The sequence below is a fragment of the Solea solea genome, chromosome 7 (assembly GCF_958295425.1).
Source record: "Solea solea chromosome 7, fSolSol10.1, whole genome shotgun sequence".
Classification (NCBI taxonomy): Eukaryota; Metazoa; Chordata; class Actinopteri; order Pleuronectiformes; family Soleidae; genus Solea; species Solea solea.
Window position 1 is genome coordinate 21,673,321 of NC_081140.1, and position 25,453 is coordinate 21,698,773.

The 25,453-nt window shown below is 40.7% G+C and overlaps 1 protein-coding gene across 1 annotated transcript; it reads left to right on the forward strand.

Moving 5' to 3' along the window:
- Nucleotides 1-4,190: 4,190 nt before the first annotated feature.
- On the forward strand, nucleotides 4,191-24,661 carry galnt17 (polypeptide N-acetylgalactosaminyltransferase 17). The gene is made up of 11 exons (XM_058633853.1): nucleotides 4,191-4,842; nucleotides 6,340-6,523; nucleotides 10,938-11,104; nucleotides 15,691-15,865; nucleotides 17,976-18,173; nucleotides 18,872-18,989; nucleotides 20,557-20,742; nucleotides 20,846-20,983; nucleotides 22,333-22,428; nucleotides 22,844-23,005; nucleotides 23,452-24,661. The coding sequence occupies exons 1-11, from the start codon at nucleotides 4,602-4,604 to the stop codon at nucleotides 23,584-23,586; spliced, it is 1,800 nt and encodes a 599-aa protein (XP_058489836.1). The 5' UTR covers nucleotides 4,191-4,601; the 3' UTR covers nucleotides 23,587-24,661.
- The last annotated feature ends 792 nt before the right edge of the window (nucleotides 24,662-25,453 follow it).

Genomic DNA, 25,453 nt, shown 5'->3' on the forward strand with positions numbered 1-25,453 from the left:
ATCATCATTTGCATTATCGACCGCTGGACCAAACAGCCAGTCCTGCACTTTGTTGTTTTACTGCAGCAAATGTGCAAGTTATTTACAGCCATTTACCAAATGTGTTTCTATTTCTGCAGCAGTGCGCCGTCCTGTCCTTCAGAATGAGTAAACATTCTTATCCACCTCATCCGTCATCGGGGGGATATGAACAGTAACGAGGCATTTCCACAGCCAAAGCTGCAGCTCGCACATGAAAACTGACGATGTTCTTCTCGTGTGTACAAGGGGTTTTCTCCTCCAGTCCAAAGAACAATGCAGGCTTGGCTTAAGTTAACTGGAAACTGAATTGGCCACAGGTGTGAATGTGAGTGCAAGTAGCCATTTGTGTATAAACTTAACCATATGTTTGATGCTTTATATCACCATAAACGGTGCTTTACACTCTACTATACCAAAGTCCATAGAGAAAATCTCTACATTTTCAGCTTGTGGGAGAAACGGGACTTGTTGGTCTACTGCCATCTCATTTGGCAAGTTTGGGTCTCTTAGGTAAATCCAAACACTGATGCCACAAGATAAAGCGATTCAATTCACTGATGGAGGCAGCAGTGGACACTTCGCAAACTTTAGTTTCCGCATGGAAAAGGCCGTCTTACTGCAAGAAAAACAGATTCATAAGACAGAACTGTTGACTTAAGCTGGCATAGATTTTATTAGGTCTTTTGATAAGTGGCTAAACTCTGTTTACTGGCAGCCACGTTATAAGTGTCTGGGCCCCAGGCTGGTGCTCGGCAAAGTCAGTATTGATAACACACAAACACACTTCATCAAACCTGGTATATCTGTTTTAAACACTGACAGAATCAGGTACAGTTAATGCATGTAGAGCAGAGGAGAACAACTGCACAACTTGACACTGTGTTTTTACTCGTTTCCAAGGAAGAAATGTAGTTCATGACTTCCCTGAGACAATCATATTCCCCTCGTTAGCAAAAATCAAGTCATATTTACTCTTGCACGTCTTTTTTTAACCTTGTTATCTTCTACACAGCTGCCGCACAATCTTACATTTTTCTCTTGTTCTCAGTTTTCCTCTCCATCTCCTGCTTTAGGATTTTTTTTTGTCTCCCTTTGAATTCTGATTCGTCTCCAGTGTCTGCATTCCAAACCAGTCTTTTCTAAAACTCTTTCCCCCCCTTTTTCTCTGCGTCTCTGCCGCCTTGTGTGCATCTCACTGATTCACTTGCTTCTTCTTCTTTCTTGATGTTTCTTTCTGTTTGTCTCTCGCCTCATTTCTCACCATCTAGTGCTGGTTTTGATCTCATGATACCTCTTTTTCTCCGTCTCTGGCTGTCTCTCTCCTCCCGGGCTGCCTGCACATCAGTGTTGGCATGTCTCGCACTAAGTTGCAGAGTTACCCAACTCCTTGATTCATCCCAGTTATCTGGGTGACCTATTTCTGCACAAATTCACACATTTAAATGCTGTGAAATGGAGTTCTGTATTTACCACATCAGTTCAACTCCTATTTACCAAGCTGTGATTCTTTCTCTATTACACTCTTAACAAGGATGTGTCAAAATTAACACGACCTGTGTTAAATTCCTACTCATTGATGAGTTGAACTTGGGACACTTGTGTAAATGTTTTAACACACTGTCTGTGTACGATTAACACATAGATGTGTAATAATGTGTAAATAATTAACACAGGTATGCGTTTACATGAAGGGCAAGGCAGAACAAAGGACTCAAAGGCAGGATTCAGTCAGTGAACAGAGTTTATTTCCAGGCAGATGTTCGGTACACGGGAGGACAATCAGATCCGGCAGAGGTAGAAAAACATCAGGCAACAAGGCAGGCAAGTATCTATACACGTAAAGACTATATGACTAAGGCTGTGGTAAAGAGTGCTGGAACGTGAGCTGTGAAGACAGATTCCAAGGCATTTAAACTCATCAACTCTTTTAACAGAATAATAAATATAAAAGTGGTCATCATTTTGCCATTTTCTACCTGGGAGGATATGAACTATTTCTCCAAAGACTGGTTCATCAGTGTCAGAAGTCTTTGATATGTTGTTAAAATTGCAGACGACGTGTGTTTGTCTTTTGAGAGGGTTGTGCTTAGCTTCTAACCTCACACACCAAAGTTTGGTGATGTGGAGGCTTTCTGCTGTGGTATTGATGATATTATAAAAAAAAATCAGTCTCCAATTTACAATCCACGTTTCTCTACAAGATCACAGTCTGACAAGCTTCTTTCTGCTGTTGGTGGACAGTGTGCCTGTCAGTTGGTGTTCAGTCAGTATGTCTGGAGCCTTTTTTCCAGAACAGATTTCAGCTGTGCAGCAAGGTCATTCTACAAAATAGAAAAACAAATCCCTCTTGGAGGGAACTTGGAACTTGTCGTATTCATTAATGACTGTACTTGTGTCACAGTCAATGTAGTCATTGAAGTCGTTGTTGTACTTCAGAAACCGTTGTAACTGCCTTTTGCAGGACTCCATTTGGGCAACTGCAAAGAAAAAGAAGTATCATTACATAGTGTACAGACGAATTTCAGAGCAAGAAAAAATAATGTTGACAAGTATAGAATTGTAATACCTGCCAAGAATGTAATGTTAATGTTTATCATAGAATATTCCCATTTTTTTACAATAATTAAATATATCAAGTTTATCAGAAGGGTTGCGTGACATAAGAGATGAAAAACCCATTTAGCTTAAATCTTGTATTGATGATTTATATAATCATTTTCAACATCTCACTTATACCCAATAGTTGTCATTCTTGTTTAAAGTAAAATAAGTTAACTCGACTTTCACCAAACAGTTCAAAAAGGCTGTTGCATTTATAACAAAACAACAGTCATGACACCGACAAGCCTGGCATCAATGTATTAGAATTCCTTTATTTTCTACGTTTTCGACCAGTATTAAGTTAGTTTGAAATTTAACATTCATTCGTTATTCAAAATAAAAAAACTATTATGCACTTAAACCAGTGAATTGGATTATGTCAAACCACTTGTGCAAGGTAAGGACTAATATCCCTCATGTATCGCAAGGCTTCTTTTTGAATAATATAATTTTTGCTATACTTAAATCTATTATGCTTCCAACCCAAATAACTCTCCTGTGTATTAAGTCTAAATGACAACAACAAGTCATTGCTAGCTAAAGCTACACAAGTTAACAGTTCATTAGTTCATTACACAGCATTCAATACAGCCATAGTAGCAGCCACAACGCTCATGTTGTTTAAGTTCAGTTTTACCTGTTCATCACTGGTTCATCCCAGAAGACGTCTCTGCCAAGCGAGCGGGAGCTGTGTAAAACAAATGCTGACGGCAGTGACGGCAATGTGATTGGCCAATGACGGAACACATTCTGGTGTGTTGAAGAGCAGCACATGATGTGCATAAAACCACGCAACATGTGTTATTTTACGTTTGACACATTGACTGTGTCCAAAAACAACGCATCTTTATTTAGAGTGTACTGATCTTATACATCAGGGGTGTCCAAACTTTCTAGGAGAGCCAGATTTGATAATGTGAATATTCCTGGAGTCCCAACTGGTCCCTTCAGACCTTTTTTTAGGTGTTTTTTAACAGTAAATGATACAAACAAATGCACTGTTTAAGAATAATTTCATTTTCATTGTCACAATTATTTTGAAATGAACAAATAAAAAAAAATTAGTCAGATATTAATAACATAATATGAGAGGAATAACATATCTATCGGTCACAGCTGGGTTTCAAACCCAGGACTCTGTCTTCAAAGGGCAACTTCTAACCAGCTCAGCTAATATAGGATGACACATAAGTGTTTTCTGTCCCATTCCGCCCCGGCCATAAATAAGACATAACACCGAAGCTGCAGGCAGTGGTTGTGTCAGGCACTGCAGTACCTGACACAACCACCCTCCAAAAAAAACCTGGACTGTCACTTTAAAACAGATAGCTGCTTTAAATGCTGATCGATGCACAGTAAATATTATATTGTGTTAGAAATAATGTGATGAACAATGTAGTGACACCTGCTCCAAACCTGACACGTAAGGCGCTGTGTGTGTGTGTGTGGGTCTGCTGCTCCTGCTTCTCCTCCCGCTGCTCCTGCTGCTCCTCCGTCTAATCCGCGCAGCTGCTCCTCATTGAGATCATCACGGCGTGTGACGGGGGGAGGAGGAGCAGGAGGAGGAGGTGGTGGTGGTGGTGGTGAAGGAGGAGACCGACGATGGTGATGATGTGCGAGGACTGGACGTGTTCTCCTGCGCGCAGACCCGATCATCTCCTCACTGTTTAATTATTAAGGAGCGGATCTGCTCCCACAAGCGCAACATAAGCGAGTCTCTTTGTTGGTTACTTCCAGGCTGCGAGTGTCGGTGATGGAGACCGATGACCAGGCGCCACATATTTCATCGGACGCTTCCTAAAATAACACACCGGTGAAGAACGCACAGAGAGCGGCTTCCTGACTCGGGACTGCAGTATCATCTCGGTGGCGCTCAGGTCTACGGATTTAACCCCGACTGCAGCTTTTCTTTCACCGGCCGTGGCCCCTCTTCACTGCCCTGCTCTCATCTCGAGAGCCCGGACACCGGTGACTTTTTAATGGCTTTTGTGTTTAGGAGATGGAGGCTTCTACTGGTGCTGAACGTGCTCGCCGTTGCCGGCTTCATGACTTTTTGGGCCAAGTGCAACACACGCAGCGTCCGGCCCGCCGGTCTGGAGGCTCCGGCTGACGGGAAGAGGCCCCGGGGGAACGGGACAGTGCAGGGGCCCAGCATCAGCCATGAGGTCCTGCTGAAGAGACTAAGCTCTCTGGAGGACGTGGTGTACAGGCAATTAAACGGTAAAGTGCAGTGTGCGTTTAAACTAGAATACCCACCTGATCTGAATTACCCCCATGGAACAAAAAAATGCAGCTAAAAAAAAAAAAAAGACATTATTCCTGTGCACTTTAACTAAAAAGTGACATTTAAATACAGCATACAGCAATATATAGAGCTATATAACCCCTTAAATTTGCAGTAAAAATACAGTATTTACTGGGGCAAAAAAGTATTATATATAATATATCATATATATATATATATATATATATATATATATAACTACAGTGAAGTTATTGTAAAATACAGTATATAGAGAAAATAATATGTTAAATCGTAGTAATATATGGTATAACTCCTGTGGTAGTATTTTTACATAAAAATAATGCATAACTACTTTAAAGTTACAGTAAAATACATTTGAATTTAATAACATTGCAAAATCACAACAATATGTGACATAAGTACTGTAACTTTATTCTCAAACGCACTATTTGTACAGGCAACTAAGTTAAAAAATATATGGCATAACAACTGTAAAAGTAACATACAGTACACAGGAAAATGCTGCCAGTATGACAGTAATGTGTGGCATAACTATTGTTAGGACAGTAAAATGCAGGATTTATACACGGAAGTAATGTGAAATCCCAGTATTACTATGTCACATGAGCTGTCATTTCACTATAATAATTTACTACAAAGATGACACATTAACTTACTCTCACAGAAGACTATCTGGGACACAGGATGATGGATTTACTGTGAATGTACGGTCACATATTTTAAAGTGTATTGTGCTGAACAGTGTTGAGCATAACAGCTCTGTGTGCTACAAAGTCTGAATCCCCAACTGTGCAAACCTGCAGCAATTAAGTGTTGATTATTGTAGCGTCACAAAAATCACAAAAATGTGTTTTAAATGTGATACAAAATTTTGTTTTTGCTGCAATATTGCCAGGTTATCCACTAGTTTTTGACTAAAACTGATGCATTTATTACTTTTTTCCTTGATTACATTGTTGAAGCCTCTTTCCTTTAAGTAGCCCCCTCACACTAATGTGTGCCAGGGAGGTCAGAGGTCAGGGTTTGGTGACCTCAGCAGGATGTTTGCCAACGCAAAGGCTTTTCTTAGTAAAGCATAGTAAGTGAAATCACTCTGCTGCCCACAAATCCACTCGTTCTGCCTCTAATTTAAAAGAGTGGAAAGCTTTGAATTTGTGTTCAAAAGGAAATGTTTTTAAATGTTACCATGAAACAGGGTCTGGTTGAGTGTATTCAGGTACAGGCCTGTTTTACTCAAAATATAGATGGTATTCTATGTGAATCTGTGCCGGCATTAATGATACACTCTGACGTGCACCTGTTGTGACAGTGGCTGCCTACATGCTGTATGTATCTTATGAGGTGTGCGCTGTGACAGGGAGGCAGGCTATCAGCTGTGAGCCACCGAGTGTTTTACTGAACGGACTAAAATATCCCGACATCCAATCTTCTCCCCTTTCTGTCTCCCGCAGGTCTGTCTAAATCTCTGGGCTTGATTGAGGGCTTTGGCGGCCGGGGGAAAGGCGGCCTTCCCGCCACGCTGTCTCCAGCCGAGGAGAGCGACGCCAAAAACCTGAGGGAGAAGTACGGCTACAACGCCTACCTCAGTGACAGAATCTCTCTGGATCGCAACATACCAGACCACCGGCCCAGCAAGTGAGAAATGTGTTCATTTCAATTTCATGGTTGACTGACGTTCATGTTACATTTCTGATGCACCATGCTGGCATCTAATCATAAACGTTGAAAATCTGCTTCTTCATTTACATGGACAACAAAATGTAAACCGCATTTTCTGATGACCTTAAACAGAATAAGGTCATACTTGTTGTTGGTTCAGTGTTTTATCTTCCAAGCACAGAAATGCTCTCAGCAGCGTTGTAAACATCTGCTGCAGAATGACTGGGGTCAGACATAGGGACCTGTGTTCAGTCTGGGGGAGATCAGGCAGCTAAAATCATTATCAATGTTCTTCATCACGTCCTGGCATCTGAGTTTATGCTTCTACCCTCAGGTGGCTACTGGTTCTTTTGCCCCTGAGCAGAACAATTAGGTTCTCCAAATCCTTCGTACCCTCAGCTATCAGACAACTAAACTTGGATCTGAGTCAATTTGACTAATTTTAGTAACCTTATTCATTCATTTTCTTTCCCAATGCGTGATCTGCTGTATGTCTGTATGTTTGCGTGTAAGTATGTGTGAACTGTTGGAAATTGTGTGTGGGAAGCTGCAGATGAATTGTCCATCTGGGACCAATAAAGTTTTCTGAATCTGAATAAACACGCAATAATCAGATCAAGACGTGGAACTTTATACAGACATGTGTCTTAATCTTCTTCTATTATAATGTCCTGTAGAACCTGATAATGTAATAAATCCCCGATAATGTGATAAAAATTTGCACTTGAGTCTATCGAATATGTAAAAAAACCTGATAATGTAATAACTTCCCTATTTATTTATTTATTTATATGTTTATTTCTGTCATGTCAGTTAGATCCCTCATCATCACACATCATCTTAGTGTAGTTCACAGAATACACATAACCGAAAGGGAAAGCAGGAGAAGCAAAAGCTTATCTAGTCCCGCCCCCGATAATGTAATACACTTTTTACCAGTAATGTAATAAAGTATTAAATTAACGGGAGGTTATTACATTATCAAGTTAGCCTTCATTTCGCAGGTCCTGATAAAGTAATAATTCCCCAATATTGTAATAATTTAACAGCAGACCACCCGTTACTTGGGTTCAAGTGGTGATACGAGACTGTCCTCCAATAAAACGTACATATAGGTCGTATGCAGGAATTACGACCTATGTTTACGTTTTCAAAACATGCGCCCCTAGCGGTTGTATACATAACAGCAACCACTTCCGCCTTAGACGCCGTATCTAGTGGCTTCGCCGATGTCGGCACCAGCAGTCGGCTCAGTAGCGAGAGCGCTGCGCCGGAGCACGGTCGACAATGGTTCGGTCCCTAACGATACCACCTTTTTAATATTTTTTTTAATTTTTACTACCTAACCCTGTCTTTTTGCCCTAACCCTACCCTCAGTAACATCTGTGCATATTCGAGTTTGAAAATACTACCTTTACGTCGCATTCAGGGGTTTGAAAAAAACGACCCACAGTCACGTTTTCAGAAAACGACCTATATGTACGTTTTCAGGGGTTGAAAAAACGACCTATATGTACGTTTCAGTTGGAGGACAGGTTGGGTGATACTGTGTAAACAACGCAAGCTCGAGAGCTCTAGCGCCACCAACAGGACAAAGTTGGACATGCACGTATGTACATTAACTTTTGACTTGTTCAGATTCATGACATCATCATTTGGTGACCTTTGACCTCTGGGGGGATGTTAAACAGGAAGTTAGCTCATATCTCTGCAAGGTTTTTATTTATCCAAACCAAACTTGGCACATAGTCTTATGACCCCCATTCTGATGATGCACAAATAACTTGGTGACCTTTGACCTGATCACAGTGAGTGTGATCATATCACATCAAAAACGGATGAACAAGTCAAAAGTTAATGTACATACATGCATGTCCAACTTTGTCCTGTTGGTGGCGCTAGAGTTCTCGAGCTTGCGTTGCTTACACAGTATCACCACTTGAACCCAAGTAACGGTGGTCTGCTGTTAAATTATTACAATATGTGGGAATTATTACATTATCAGGACCTGCAAAATGAAGGCTAACGTGATAATGTAATAACCTCCTGTTAATGTAATACTTTATTACATTATTGGTAAAAAGTGTATTACATTATTGGGAAATGCACTTTATTACATTATCGGGAAGTTATTACATTATCAGGTTTTATTACATTTTCAATGGACTCAAGTGCTAATTTTTATTACATTATCACTGTATTTTTCTTTACAGTGCTTGTAATGCAGCAACTCATGCAAACTTCATAATCTGAATGGTCCGAATCAGGGCAATAGTCTGATTATTGGCTACCCAATGATTGAATGAAGCCTGTTCTCCTCCACTACACTAGGTGGTGATGTGTCCCGTTATAGAACATTAGTATTGGGCATTTTCCAACTCACCTACGATATTATGTCTATTATTTCGCCTTTAAAGATCCTGTCTCTGGTCCGTGTGTGTGTGTGTGTCTCTCTCTCTTTTCTGTTGTTGGGATCAAAGTGACACTCGAGGCATGTTGACGTGTGTGTGATACCTTCAGGCTCAACAGCAGCAGCAGCAACAGCAGCAGCGTGTGAGCCAGAGTCTGAAGAGTCTGCGATGTTTACAGTAACCTGTGGTCCCTGTAGAGCACGAAGCCCAGAGGAGGTGATGAAAGAGGAGAGTAAGAGACAGAGAGTGATGAAAAGAAACAAAGATCAGGTTGTGCCAATTAGAAACGCTGTAGGTTTTTGCTCAACTGTGAAAGTGAGAGATTGTGGGTTTATTTTCCACCTTTTTAAATATGGGCTGATAAATAAAGAAGCCGGGAAGTTAAAGGAAGAGTCACCAGCTGATGAGCTGACTCGCACAGTGACACTGGCATGTATCAATGACGCTGTACGACACGTACAGACAAGTTCACACTCTCACACTTTGAATCATTCATGCTGCTCTGCTCTGCCTGCTACACACTGCTGTTACCAGTCACACTGATTCACACCATTCCTTCCTCCCCCCCTTCTTACTTATTACCATAATTACTTTGGCGTCTCCTGCCTTGTACATTATACATACTGTGTGTTCACTATATTAGTGTGATGGAGGTTTTTAATCTGCTCCCTTCAGTCCGTTAATTCCTGGAGATTCCTCTGCCTTCCTCGACACATGTGACTTTTTTTGGCAGCTGTATGTACTAAACGGTTCTATCTCTACTCGTATATGAGTTTCAGGAAGTACATTTCCTATTATTAAGTGATGTCTAATATCATAGTAAAAATGTTTTAAGGCCAGAACCAGGTCAAACCACAGTTCACAGTTCAACCATGAAACGTGATTATTAAATACTTTTCATAAAAAAAGGTAAAAGGTAGAAGATCATTATTCCAAGAGTGAAGGCTTCATGCATCTAGTAATGATTATTTTCATTATCGATTTATCAGTTGATTATTTTCTCGATCAACTGATTAGTTCCTTATTCCGCAGAAGTCCGAAAATGCTGTGTTTCCCAAACCTCAATATGATGTAGTTAGCTGCAACTAACATTGATTATTTTCTTGATTTATTAATAAGTTGTTTGGTGCCACATAAAACATTTGAAAAAGGTTGATTGGTCATTCCTAAACCTCGGAATGGCTTTTGTCCACAAACCAAAAAAGAAACTAGAAATATTATATTCACAATTAACCTGAAAAACCCCAGAACTTGTTTTTATATATTAAATAAAACACAAGCCGATGAATCGATGATCAAAATGTTGACAATTAATTGAGTAATCGGTCAAGTGATTCATTGTTGTAGCCCTACAAAGATTCTTATTCACTTTGCTCTAATAGAGGATTAAAGAAGCCAGAACATGCCTACAGTATTATTGCTAATATAAACAGCACTGCTATGCTGCACGATCTTAACGTTAGTAAGATATAAAAGTAAAAACACTTGCTGTGATTCTACCGTCCTCCACTGCTCAGTCAGTCCTGCCAAAAAAAGCAAAAAAGCTGCATAATCAAACATTTAATTTCCCATGGAAATAATATTAGTGATCAAAGGGAACGAGACGAGTGAGTGAAGAAGGTGTTTCCTCTCCCACTTTTACTAAACTTAAAGCTGCTGTGTCACCCGACATCTTCCCCCTTCATTAGAGCTGCTCCAACTAAGCAGCAGTAAAAATAGGCCTCTATCTGCAGCAGACACACTGTGACCAGACCAATTTAGGGGGGAAAAACTCCTGGTGATTACAGTCAAACAGGAAGCAGCACATAGTTGCAGATATTCAGCCGAACTGAACAAGATGTCAGCACCGCCATGGAGGCGGTTTATTCTTCTATGGTACCGACGGCAGCAAGTGAAGCGAGTCAAGCTCAGAATGTTGGGTTTGTAGGCCGCTGCTGTGCAAATGTTGTATTTAAGAGTTGGTTGTGTTTTCTGTGCAGATGCAGAAATGTCAGCTACCCGAGAGACCTCCCGCAGATCTCCCTCATTTTCATCTTCGTCAACGAGGCCCTGTCCGTGATCCTGCGCTCAGTCCATTCAGCCGTCAATCACACGCCAGCTCACCTGCTGAAAGACATCATCCTGGTGGACGACAACAGCGATGACGGTGAGTGGAGAGCAATGATTTCCTTTTCTCTCCTTGTTTGTTTGTCCGAGGACAAGAACACAGAGAGACACGTGAAGCAGCTCCTGATGATAATGCCTGAAGTCTAGTATTGATTTTTCACTGACTTTGTCTGCATTGCGTGTCTTACATTCTTGGAAAATGTCCTTTTAGTGTTACCAAATGCTAAATGGAAATAAAAATTCCATCTTCATCTTTTACCGGGGGGGGGGGAGCTGAGCCAGTCTCAGCTGACAGAGGGCGATGGGCGGGGGGTCGTCATCACAGGGCCACAGAGACAAACAACCATCCACTCTCACAATCACACATATGGTCTATTTAAAGTGTTCAATTTACCTAATTCCCATGTTGGAAGAAACCGGAGGACAAGAAAAAATTTATTCAGCATCAGACTATCATTTCTATAACTTTTGCTTTGGTTTTTAAAGGTTTATTTTAGAATGAATTGACCACAAAACATTAACTATTATATCAATCAAATTAATCAAAACTGAGAATTTAGGCTGCTTTTTTTCCCTTTACTATATTAGAACTTATATAGAGGCTATAAGAATGTGCAATATAGTGTCTTGTATTGTTTTTTCAGCACAACCTATAGGCAATCAGATGAAATATTTGTTGTTTTTTTTATATAAAAGTACTTAATCTTTGAAATCGGAGTGAATATTTGAAATTTTGACAAAAATAGAAGAATAACAGTCTATTTCGTGACTTCTGCACAATTATCACTCCTCCAGTTTTTAAAATAAAAAATGCGACATAAAATGAATCATAACTTTGACTCAGCAAGAGCACGAAAAACGCGTTTTGTAAAACCTGAAGATGTGACCAACTATAAACACACACCCCCAGGATGACCATATAAGCAGTTGTGGGTTGTGGCTTGAGCTGAACACACATGTATTCGTGTTATTCATGAACATGCAGTCACATGACATCTTATAAGAGTCGACCGCGGGACGGAAGGTTGATTTGTCGCCTTAACAAGGCGTTGAGCGGCTTCTTCACAAAAGCCCGGGGGTCATTTCTTTTGAGGCGTCGCATTCAGGAAGTGACTGATGGCGCTAAATTTTTGCAGAGCAGACAGATAGAAGTGGAACACCACAATTGGATGTCACAGGAGAGATGTCCCCGGCTTATTTATTGGTCAGTGCTGCCAAGTCAGGTGCTGTGAGATGCAGGGTCGGAGAGAGAGAGGGGGAGGGAGAGAGAGAGGAGATGAAACCAGGCAGAAAAAAAAGGAATCATGGAGAAAAAAAAAGGTATGAAGGAAATATGATGTCTGTGTTGGAGAGAAATTAGAAAAGGATGAATGGAGGTAAAAGAAAATAGTGAACAGGGGTTTTTTTAACAGGCAAAATGAAAAGGAGGATGAAAGAAGTGGTTGAAGACAATGAAGGGAGAGTCAGAGAGAGAGAGAGAGTCAGAGAGAGAGTCAGAGAGGCTCTAAGATAAATGAGTTGGACACAGAAGAGAGGGAGGTAATACAAGATAATGGATTCTGGTAAGAGATGGAGAGAGAGAACTCTAACAAAATGGAAAACAGACAAACAACAAGAAAACAGGAAAGAAAAAGATGAAATATAAAGATTAAAAGAATGAGGCTGATAATGTCCTGTCAACAAAAGACAAAAACTTACCTGTTTCCTGTGACTGTCTTCCCTCACTGTCTGTTTCAGCCTGAACCCCATTGGTTCCTGTTGTGAGGAGACACATCACATGGTTTAAATCGGGGGTTAGCCGGTGGCCGCTATATGCTACCGTTTTCCCCTCTGTTTGCACAATAAACAAGTCACACGAATGCACATTGCAGCAATTATACATCACACAATACATAGTACCGCCTCGCCTCGACTCGACACGGGTTGGTTGGTTTTCCATTACAGTATAGAACCACCTCAACGTGGGCAGGGTCATCACAGCACGGCTGCATGAAACTGCTCCGGCTTTGTTTTATATACGCGACACACACACACAAACGAGTGACTTGTAAAGCAGTTCTTTTTGATGTACTGAATCATTAGAATCAGTTAATTGAAAAGATTTGTACGTTCAGTGGTGTCGCGCTAGTGGAAGTAATACATTTTTGGGAGGAAAACATTTATGAGTGCATGATGGTATAATAGTAATAGTGAACCTATAAGGCCTAAAACCTTTCACTGACATGTTTTTTTGTTGTTAACAGATTGCTTACAAACCAAATTATAAATAAAATAACTGTTGTGTTACACAGCCTTGTATGCAAGGACGATCCAAACCATCAGTGATGGGGAGACAGGGTAATGTGGACGTCTGTCTCACTCTTTATCATGACATGTGACTATTTGCAATTACCCTTTTCATTGGGAAGAACAGATGCATGCTTTCAATGACAGTTCATTTAAGAGATTGTTCAAAGCCAAGAGTTCTATGTTTATAAGACGATAATAAGAGAAGCAGACTCTTGGTCTTATGGATACTTCAAGTCCATTTCCTTTCTTTTAAGAGTGAGGAACCAAGGAGAATACATTACTGAACTATTTACATCCAGATAAAAGGTGGAATGCTAATTCTAATAATAAGAATAAATATCTATCTGACAAATGATTTATTATTATTATTGTTGTTCTTTGTGAAATGTCAGTCGACCTCTACTAAGATGATGGGGAATTGATAAGCAAGTTATCCGAGTTGAAGTGAAGCAGAATAGGTCTGCACCAAAAAAGTGTCAGCCATCATTCCATGGCACTCTTCTATTAGTTGGCACAAAGAAAAACATGTAGCGGCCTCACCCTCTGGAACATGAGAGAGAGAGAGAGAGAGACAGTTACAGAGAGAGAGAGAGAGAGAGAGAGAGAGAGAGACCTCTGCCACTGTTGCCTACTCTCCTCTCGCTCACATCCCTCGACGCTGCTGCTGCTGCTTGGCTGAACGCCAGCTATCAATCACATGGGGGAAGAGATTGCAGAGGAGCTGAGGGCGGAGACACGCAAACAAAAACCACTCGCCACTATCACTGCATGAGACGCACACAGTGTATGTGTGTGTGTGTGTGTGTGAGAGAGAGAGAGAGAGAGGGAAGAGACAGCATAGAGAATGAGTTTGTGATCAAGAATGTGTGTGTAAGAGAGAGAGAGAGAGAGAGAGAGGCAGATGGAGAGTAATATGGGGGCGAAAAGAAGCGGGAATGAGAAATGTGTTTTGGTGTAAGGGAGTTTCTAAATGTGTGTGTGTGTGTGTGTGTGTGTGATCCAGAGGAAGAAGGTTTGTGGGTGTTTTGGTCCGAGGGGAAACGGCTGATGAGTTGATTGAGAGATCAAACGTGGCTGCGTTTGTTGACGCCCAGGAAACCTCAGACTCCCCTCTGTGCTGTTTGGAGTGTGTGGAGCTCCGAAAACACCAGAGGGAAGAGAAGAAAAGAGAACAATGTCATCTTTCTCTTCCTCTCTCTCTTTCTCTGTGTGTGTGTGTCTTTTTGTCAGAACTTAAACCATTGTGGTGGTTTTTGACTGAACAGTGACAATGAAATATCACTGGTTGATTTAAAAGAAGATTCTTTGATTTAATCCATAATTTAACGTTACACCTTAAAGGCTTCATTTGAAATCATACTAATAATTAGGGCTGAGCAATTTAATCGAAACTACTGCAATTTTCAAATGGCAGGAGGCGCAATATTTCTTAAATGTGTATCAAATGACCATTTTATGTTAAATACTGTCCTCATTTAAGCACATCTTATTCTATAGACTGAAGAAAACATCTTTGTTTCTCACAGATCTGCACAAATATCGCGCAGTAATCATTTTTAAATATGTTCTTCAAATGAAAATGAGAAGAATGATGTAAAAATAACCATTACCTCTTATATCGCAACTACAATTTCAGTCAAGATAATAAGGTATTTATTAAAAATCGTTCAACCCTGCTAATAATACAACATTTCTAAAGGCTGGCTGCAGAATCTTTATTGATAACATTTCATTCAAGAAAGTGACAGTGTTCAGGATAAAACTCCCAGTGATTTACTGAAGATTTTGAATTTCAGCCACAATATTATCACCACCCAAGCTTCAAGACTGTCAAAGATGCTCCTGTAGAGGAAGCCACAAGTCCACAGCATCAATTATATTTTAAGAAAACATCGCCCATAATATCAGTAATTGTATGACAATCTGTACAGGTTTGTGAAATGTCAGTAATTAAAGACGGGAAGTTTGCTTCTGAGAGCAGAGCGACTCTGGAAGGAGACGGTCACCGTTACACTCCGTGCACATGACGGTCTGGCCGATTTCCAAAGATGCAAATCACTTTTTTTTTTAAATGGCAAAACTGTCATGCAGTTTCTTTTTATGGCCTAATTCTGATCCAAACGGCAAGATAAAATGTTACTCTTTTAAATTATCCCACTTCTGTTGGAGTTCAAAGGTCAGGGTCAACTACTGTGCTGTAAACCTGGAGCTGGCAGAGCTGCAACAATGTTATCCAAGGACTTGTCAGCATGAAGGATGACGCCGTGAGTGCAGATTTAAAGGACCATCTCTCCCGCTCTCTCTTTTTTAACCTGTAGTTATTTTTATGCCCTGCAGAGCAGCTCAAAGCCCCACTGGAGGAGTATGTGAACAAGCGTTACCCTGGTCTGGTGAAGATCGTCAGGAACCAGAAGAGAGAGGGTCTGATCCGAGCCAGAATCGAGGGCTGGAAGGTCGCAACTGCCGAAGTCACGGGGTTTTTTGACGCCCATGTGGAGTTTACACCGTCCTGGTGAGGAAAGTTTGGAATCTTATTAGACCACCACACAAAGCCACAAATGCCCATAATTAACCGCATTTATATTTCTGTAATGATTATTACACCAGTATGTAGAAGCTCTTTACCCGAAATGCTATTTTTCATTTACCGTTTAGGGTTAGTCGTTAAGCACATTATTATTTCTTGATTGCAATGTCAAATTATAGTTATTAGCAGTTTAATATTATGCTTGAATAAATTCAAATTCAACTCCAGTGAGCCAGCTCAAAATTGGATATAAAAATAAATATAGTTTTATAAAAATAAAGTTTTTCTAAAATCTCATTTTTATGATGGATGGTCTACACATAAACATGGTGGCGTCACTGTGCACAGCACATCTGTAAGATGAAATAGTCACAGGAATATTGGGGGCAGTGCAGATGCAGAGTATATAGCCGTCATAGTCACAGCGTTGTTGATTTAAGGGCCTCACATACGATTAAAGATGGAGCCGCCGTGATTTACTCTTTCTGCTGCGTTCTCAGAAGCTAATACACACTGAACTCCTTCAGTGTCTTATCTTACAAAATGATCCACAACGGTTCGAGTTGAGTAACATTCATCGTTCCTGATTATTGCACAGCAACTCTGCTCACAATGCATCAACACAGTGTCTCTCCTTTTTCTTATCGTAACGCCTTTGCATGTGTGTGTGTGCAGAGTGCGTTTCTTTGTCTGGATTAAAAAAACGTCTTTTCATCCATTTACGAGGACTGCACAAGACTCGCCGAATTACAAATCACAGTAACCGCAGTAACAACAGTGGAGTTTACGCATCGCCCTTTTAAAAGAAAGTTTCACCGCGTCGTAAAAAAAGAAATCAATTGAACGAGGGGAATGAAAGGATAAACGAAACACCAGGCAATTTCACACCTGAGGAGCTTGAAGATAAGGAGTGAAGGAAGACGTAGAAACGGGATTGAAGGATACTGTAGGGCATTACATCTTCATTATTGGACAAACACAACAGAAACGAGAAGTAAAGAATGCCCTTGGCAGGAAGTCTGTTCATAAAAGTACATTTGAGCGGTTGTTTAGAAAATGAAGCTGATGTCTTTGAGACATAAACACTTGAATGGAGCACATCCCGCTGACACCTTTTTGTGAGCCTGACATTTGTTTTCCAGCTCAGTGTGTATGTTTAGAGTGTGTACACAACCCACTTCACTCAGCATAAACACACATTATTTATATACACACACACATATATATCCCTCCATACCCATGTTTATGTGTATGGCCTCCAGAGCTGCATGGAGCTGAATCAAATAGAATCTGTAAAATATTTGGTACAATGTGAGAGAGAGAAAAGATCTAAAGAAAGTCGTGTGCCGTGTTTTAGTGAGTCTCTAACTCAGGATCCTCAGTTAGTTTTCCCCGAGGGCCAAAACTTCTGCAAACAATGAAAATGTACATCCTGAGACACACACATTATACACACACACACACACTGGTTTATTATGTATATCTGCTTCTTGCTTTATTATTTTGCATTTAAATACATCTAAAATCTAGCAACTTTCACTTTTACTTCACTCCATCTTTGTTACTCCCTACTACCAAATAAAATCAGAAGAAGAGTTGATAATAATCTTGACGAGCTGTTGTACCCTACAGTTTTCACCCATTCACACGCTGCATCTCGCCCTACCACTGAGATCTTATATCAGGAAAGCACTTTTCATACTTAAGTACAGTAAATATCATATACGTTGACTTTTACTGAATAATGTTATAAAAAAAGTGACTTCAACTTCTACCAAAGTCATTTTCTGGTAAGATACTTGTCCTTTTACTGCCTTTAAGGTACTTTATACAAGACTGTGTAAATCACACTGGTGTCCACTCATAGGTGACATGTTTTATCACCTTTAAATAGGACTATAAATTACAAAATGAACATCCTGTTCTATTGAAAAATTACTTTGCAATTGCAGTCGCAAAAGTCACATTTTTAAAAGTAGTGTTTTTCATGATGACAAAACTGGACGACCACTGGGTCGACACTCTCCACAAAACTGGCCATTAGGGGACCCTTACTGTGTGTGTGTGTGTGTGTGTGTGTGTGTGTGTGTGTTAGGGCTGAGCCAGTCCTGGCCAGAATAAAAGAGGACCACAAGAGAATCCTGTTGCCCTCCATCGACAACATCAAGCACGACACTTTCGAGGTGGAGCGCTACGAAAACTCGGGCCACGGCTACAACTGGGAGCTGTGGTGCATGTACATCAGCCCACCCAAACAGTGGTGGGACGAGGGGGACATGTCTGCTCCCATCAGGCAAGTCAACTTCAAGTCAACCTCCTCCACATTACCCTGAGAACTCAAAGCATTTAGGCTGATTTTTTTCCATGACTATATTAAAACGTGTATATATACACAGAATAATTATTATTATATTATAATTATTATTATAATTATGTGCAATACACTGTAGAGTGTGCAGCACAACCTATAGGCATTTTCATCAACTATGTAAACACATCTGAGCCAAAAGTACACCACATTTTTTTAAATCAGATAGAATTTGTGAAATTTGGAAATACGTCACATTTGAAAGTTCGTTTGGCTCGTTTTTATGAACAAAAATCAAAGAAAAAAGGTCTATTTTGTGACTTGTGCACCATTATCACTACTGTATGACCTCCATATATTCCCACAGCAATTTACCAAGGGTGCACCTGTGGCACTGATCTGTGTCACAGACACACACACACACAGGATGGATGATTTCTGTTAAAGCTTAGGTCAGTAATTCGTTACTCTTATGTGCGAAATGCAGTAATGCTGGTGTTTGACCAAAAAGGGAGTAGAAACGCCAGTTTTTAATCACATGAATAATGTCAATGTAGCACTCACAAGGACAAAATGTGTCCTCACGGCCGACTGCAGACATGTACATACACACACACACACACACACACACACAGACAGAGGCGTAAATATCAGTAATACACTGAGTGTTTTCCTAATTGCAGGACTCCCGCCATGATCGGCTGCTCCTTCGTGGTGAACCGCGACTACTTCAGGGAACTGGGCCTGCTCGACTCTGGCATGGACGTCTACGGCGGGGAGAACATCGAACTCGGCATCAGGGTTTGTGTGTCACCCAGTTTCCCTTTCGCCGCCGCTCCCGCTTTTACCTCTGTAGGTTTAAAGTGGAGCAGCGGCTACCGTAGCGCGACACCGCTGATAAATGAGGCCCCATTAAGAGTTGTGGAGGACCAGTCGTGTGTGTGTGTGTGTGTGTGTGTGTGCACGGCTCACAGCAGGGCAGTGGAGATAAATAGGTCACAGAGAGGGAAGCGAATGTACACTCAGAGAGAGCGGAGAGTTTGTCGTTGGTTACTTTGATTTTCTTTTTTTGCCAAGACTTGCTACGATACTATTTATTATTGTTAAATGGACTTTGAAGAAGTGAAATTTATTTTCTCTCTAAAATTTTACTCTGAATTTTACTTTAGTTTGACTGGTTTGATAAACATTGCATCAACATGTTTTAACGTTTTCGGACATTTTATGGATCAATCAATTACTCGATTAGTCGTGAAAATGATTGACAGATTAATCGATTATGAAAATAATCGTTAGTTGCAGCTCTATAGTACATACAGTACTACATGCACTATGATGACGATATTATCACGATATAGTGATTCTATGATGGCTGATAAACTGCAAGACAGTTATATAAGGATACTTTATTATCTGTCGAAGTGCAGAATTAAAAATGAGTTAAAAAAGGTGAATTACATTCATTTCACTGCTGTCCACCGTTATCCTCATGTCTCCTGTAATTTCCATTCATGTTATTGTGATAAGTGCCGTTAAGAAGTCATGAAATAGGGAAGAGTCTTCAAAAAGAGAATTGCCCTATTTTTAAAAAATATAAAATATCTCTTTGCTGCACTTGTTTGAGTAATTGTGTCTCGAGGGGAAGGCACCTGGTTTGATCGTGAAGGAGACGCGACAATGTGAATTCTCTAGAGGTTTTCCTGCTGTGTGTTCTCTCGTGGGAATACTTTGGATATTTTTCTTAAAATTTGACAAGGGGCTGGGAGGAAAAGTTCCAGAAAAATGTCAGGAGAAATATTTGCTGACATCAGGGACCTCATTTTAAAAGATCTATGAAACAAGAGAGTGACTAGAACATCATCAATGGTGATTACATTACATGTCATTTAGCAGACACTTTTATCCACAGCGACTTACAATAAGTGCTTTTTAACATTCCACCGACATCCACTGAGAGATGTCGGTCAGACAAGCGGAGATCCGTTCTGCTACATGTGTGTCGGAGCTGGGAAAAGAGAGAATGAGTTGGGTGTCATCAGCGTAGCTGTGATAGGAAAAACCATGAGAGTGAATAACAGAAACAAGAGAGTTGGTGTATAGAGAGAAGAGGAGAGGGCCCAAGACAGAACCCTGAGGGACCCCAGTAGCTAGAGGACAGGGTTCCGACACAGATCCTCTCCAGATTACTCTGTATGTTCGGTTTTGAAGATAGGATGAGAGTAGGGTAAGTGCAGAGCCTGAGACACCTAGTTCTTGAAGGGAGGAAGTAAAAGTAGTTGCTTATGTATCTACACGCAGTGGCAAAGAAGCATAAATGTAGTTTTAATGTAGTTTTTGTTCTGTCCCTGTTTCTGTCATGTCCCTGCAGGCGTGGCTGTGTGGAGGCAGTATGGAGGTGCTGCCTTGTTCCAGAGTGGCTCACATCGCACGGACGAAAAAACCGTACCACAGTAACATAGCTTTCACCACGCGACGCAACTCTCTGCGCGTGGCTGAGGTCTGGATGGATGAGTACAAATCTAATGTGTACCTGGCCTGGAACATACCAATGGAGGTGAGAGAGGGTGGATCTATATATCAGGAGCAACTATTTAGCATTTGTTTAAACTGTTGATATTGAGAAGAAAAGAGGTGTGTAACGATTTCTCGCGACGCAGAACCACGGCATTGATTACGGAGACATCTCTCAGCGCGTCGCCCTGAGGAAGAGTCTGCAGTGCAAGAGCTTTGACTGGTACCTCGACAATGTTTACCCGGAGATGAGGAGGTACAACAACACGCTGTTCTACGGCGAGGTGAGTCAGAAGTCACACGTGGACGTGAAGAGGTTAGAAAAGAGCAAAGTGGAAACTGGCTTATCTGTGGGTTTGGTGCAAAAATGAAGAACAAACGAACAGTGAGGGAGTTTATGAAACATATTTCGACATAGCAAGTGTCTCTGGTATCTCTAAACTAATCTGCATTTGAATACAGATCTATGTCTATGACGTTTTATAATTCCCACACTAATAACTGGAGCAGAAATAATCTTATATGCATTTAACGTGGCAGGTTTTGTTGGGGGAAGATTCAGGACAATTAAGGTTAAAAGTTAAGGTTGGCTCTAGGTCCAGGTCTTGCTTTATTAGTGTAGCGGTCATCGTCCTTTCACACTGGCAGGGCTCTGACGGTTCTGGCTCACAAACCTAATTTTGAACCAGTTGCTGTGTTCAAACTGAAAAAAGAATTACGTCTCAGCTGGAACCAAAAAAATAGTTGGTTCTTCTTCGCCCAACCGTGACATCATCAGTGGGCGTGTCATATTGTGGGTTGTGAAGACGAGTGGGAAGTAGAGGAACTATGTGCCTGGTTGTCACGACCCGACTTGCACAAATTCGCGCTGCAGATGCAGAGGTGTCCACCATCTTGTGCAGCTACGTACGGCAACTCCACTCGGACAAATGTCACAAAAACATATCATCGCAGGCAGCTTTTGTGTCCCCCCGAATGAACTTTATTTACATTTCCATATACAAACATTCCAGCTAACTCCAGCTGCTGATTAGCGTTTGTCACACCTTTTGAGGAAAGCGTTTGTTTGTATAATATGGAAATGTAAATAAAGTTCATTGGGGGAAAAAAAAGCGATGCAATGTCTTTCTGATATTTGTCCAAGTAGAGTTGCCATACCTACCCTCCCAAGATGGTGGACCCCTCTACATGTGCACTGCAAATCGGGTAGTGACACCAGTGTTGCGTTTACTTCCGCCTGAGTAACACAGAACAACGTCCTCCCACTTTGGTTCCTTTTTAAACTTGTGAACGCGGGCTGGTTCACTAAACGGGACCAAGGTTTTGAGACTCCAGGAAGGAGCCAGAACCAGAACCGCGTCTGCCTGAAAGCACATTAAGTGTCACCACAGACATGAGAACAAAGCACTGCTACACTGACAAACACAGTGAGAGTCGTGTTCTTTGAATATGCATGTAATTGGCCAACTATTGTGATGAATGTAAAATGAATACTTTTGGTTTGTGGACATGAACATTTGAGAAAATCATCACTTTTGACATTTTATGGACCAAAAAAAGACTTTGTTTATTTATGAAAATACTAGTTTGTTGCATCTTCGTCTTAATGTTTGATCATCTTGTTTGATTTCAGATTCGTAACTCGAAGGTGAGCCATTTATGTATGGACCAGGGCATGAAGGAGAACCACACGGCCACCCTCCACCCGTGTCACGGATGGGGCCCTCAGGTGCAACACTGACACGGTTTTTCCTTCTTTAAAAGACACAAACAACTCATTACTCTGTTTTTAAGCTGTGGCATGACTCACAGCTGGGGTTCTCTCAAAGGCTCAGTGGAAACCCTCTTAGGAGAGAGTTCTGCTGTTAGGGTGAAAATTAGCATGTTGTGCTAAAGCGCTGAGTCAGCTAATGTCAGCTCCTCCACCGCTCAGCCCTGTAATGCAGTCTGTCTTCTGTTTATAGCAAGAAAGAAAGGGATGTGCAAAAATAACCAAATTGGATAAAAAACAGACATTTTTCACACCTGAATTTGTTCTGTTCAGGGTTTTTACGACACTCAGGCTGTTACCGCATAACTTTGGCTTTGTTATAGAAATAATTTTCTAATATAAACGTGTTTGCCATCTGTGATTCCTCCTGCAGATAGGACGTTACACCAGACAGGGTCAGCTGTTCCTTGGCCCTCTGGGCAGCACCGGGGAGGACACTCGCTGCGTGGTGGACGACCAGGTCAGCAGCTTCCCTCAGCTCCTCAACTGTGACAAGATCGCCAACGTAAAGCAGAAGACGTGGCATTTCTCTCAGGTACGGAGGAGACGGTTTTGGTGTTTGGTGACGAGTTTGAGAATTAAGATTTGTGTTGTCCTCGAGTATTACTTTCTGTTATGTTGTCAGATTTTCATCTCCGACCTTGAAGGAGAATTTTAAGTACCTTAAACTTAATATGCTTTTTTAATCACTCCAGTAGATTGTATGTTGTGAAATACTTCTGTAAGGTTGCCAGGTTTTTAGCAAAGACTCATAAAATTGACTTGAGTCTGTTATTGGTAATAAAAAAAACACACATTTATAGACATTTAGAATTTATGTATTTAATGGTGTTTTTCTCCATTACTGTTTATATTTTCTCAAAATAATGTGGCAGTTGTTACGTTACATTAACCTTGATATTATGTTATTAAGTCTTTTAATTAACAATTAAAGACAATATGACTTTTATAACCAGAACCTCATTTCTCCTCCTAATTCAGAATGAATCGATTATCAGCCGAGCGACCGGCCGCTGTCTGGAGGTGGTGCCAGCAAACGTGTACTTTGGCTACCTGCTGGTGCTGCAGCCCTGCTCCGGACAGAGATGGACCATAAAGAACAGCATGAAGCAGTAATCAAGTGGAAAATATCAACGGGACCAAATGAGGCCAGAGGCTGTGCTGCCTGATGTCAGCTTGGCCCGGGCCGCGACAGAGGGACGGACGCACGGACGGACGGATGAGGCAGACGCTCCTGCTCTTTCTCCAGAGATAAAGGAGATGCTTTTGGAAGAGATTTGAAGTGTGAACATCTCAGTGATTTAACTTAGTGATTTTTTTTTTCCTACAAACTGGATATTTAATATAATGCAACATTTGCATGAGAACCTTCTCTCTTTCATGTGACAAACTTTAAAGATGTGTTGTTGCCATAAATGCTCTATGTGCCACTTCTGTACAACGTTGTTTAAGGTCAGACATTAATCTCTCAAAGCTATGTTTGTCTTTTGTCTGGGGCGAAAATAATCTAACTTCCTCCTCAATGTCTGATCATTTCATCCTGTATTTATATTGTCGCTCAGACTTAAAAGAAAACATCTGGAATTAAATTCTCAGTATAATATGCACTGGTCATAACTCATAATGCCAGTTTTTGAAACTGATTAAGTAACTAAGAGTTCACGCCCCCAAAAAAATCTATTTATATTTTTTTCTTATGAAAATAAACACCCTGTAAATATTTATAATTTGAACAAAAAAGGCACATTTTCATGTATCAGGTCCTTCTTTTTCTAGTTGATGTAAATCATCTCAAATCACATGAGTTTTGTCTTGTTTTATTTTGACTTAAAGGAATTCTGTAGCACCAAACACACACGTTATATGTCCTGTAGCATGATTGTACGTACTGTATGCACAGGAGGACAGAGTGGGGTGGATTTAAACGCCGAGTGCCATAACTACAAACTGCAGACGGCCAAAACTAACTAAAGCACTTTGTTTGGACGCAGCTCAGCCTGCAGTCTGTGAGTGGAGCACTGAATCAGGGAGGGAGGGATGGAGGGATGGAGATGAAAGCTGGAGGCTTAATAAATGTATTGATACATATGATGTCATTCAATTAGTTTAAGAATAGTTTGGATTTTTTTTGCTCCTGTCTTTCAATAAACAACTGGTTTCCTGGTTTTTGCATGGTTACCGTTTCTGTGAATAGATTTTGTTGATTTCTTTTGGTCAAAGTTTTCATGGTCTGAATGAACAATGTCTTTTTAGATTCTTGTCCTACGAGTGATGTTTGCAAACTGGAAGCTGCCACGGTGGGGAAGTGAATCCCAGTTTAGCTTATGAATAATTTAACATATCCTTTTATGAAAGATGTATACTAAAAGTCTCACACAGCACCGCCCGTGGCAGCCCGACGTTAAAAATGTGATGCTATAAATGTAAAGCTATGGATATGGTTCTGCAGCAGCTCCTGCTGTTTCCTCCCACTACGCTGCTCAGGATGAGGCATCGGCGAAATGCTTAAGATGTAAATGAAACGGGAGGAGCCTGCTGGGAGCACAAGGGCCTGTTTTTAGCAGGAGAGTCAGAGAGGGTGGTGTGGCTCTGGAGGACAGAGGCTGAATGTTAACACAACACTGATGCTGGAGCCATGGAACAGGATTAATATTAAGGCTGCAACTAATGATTGCTTACATAATTGATGAATCTGTCAATTATTTTCAGCTGATTAGTTCTTTTCAAACCTGGAAATGATGTTCTCAAATGTTTTGTCCAAAAACCAAAATTATTAAGTTTTTTTTCTTATATGAAGCAAAGAAACCGCAAAATATTCACATTTAAGAAGCTGAAAAATCCCCAAACTTATTTTAATTCTTAAAAAAAAACAAAAAAAACACTCAATATCTTCATTGATTATCAAAATAGTTGACGATTAAGTTAGTAATCAATTAATAATCAATAAATTGAGTCATTGTTTCAGCCCTTATTAATACATAGT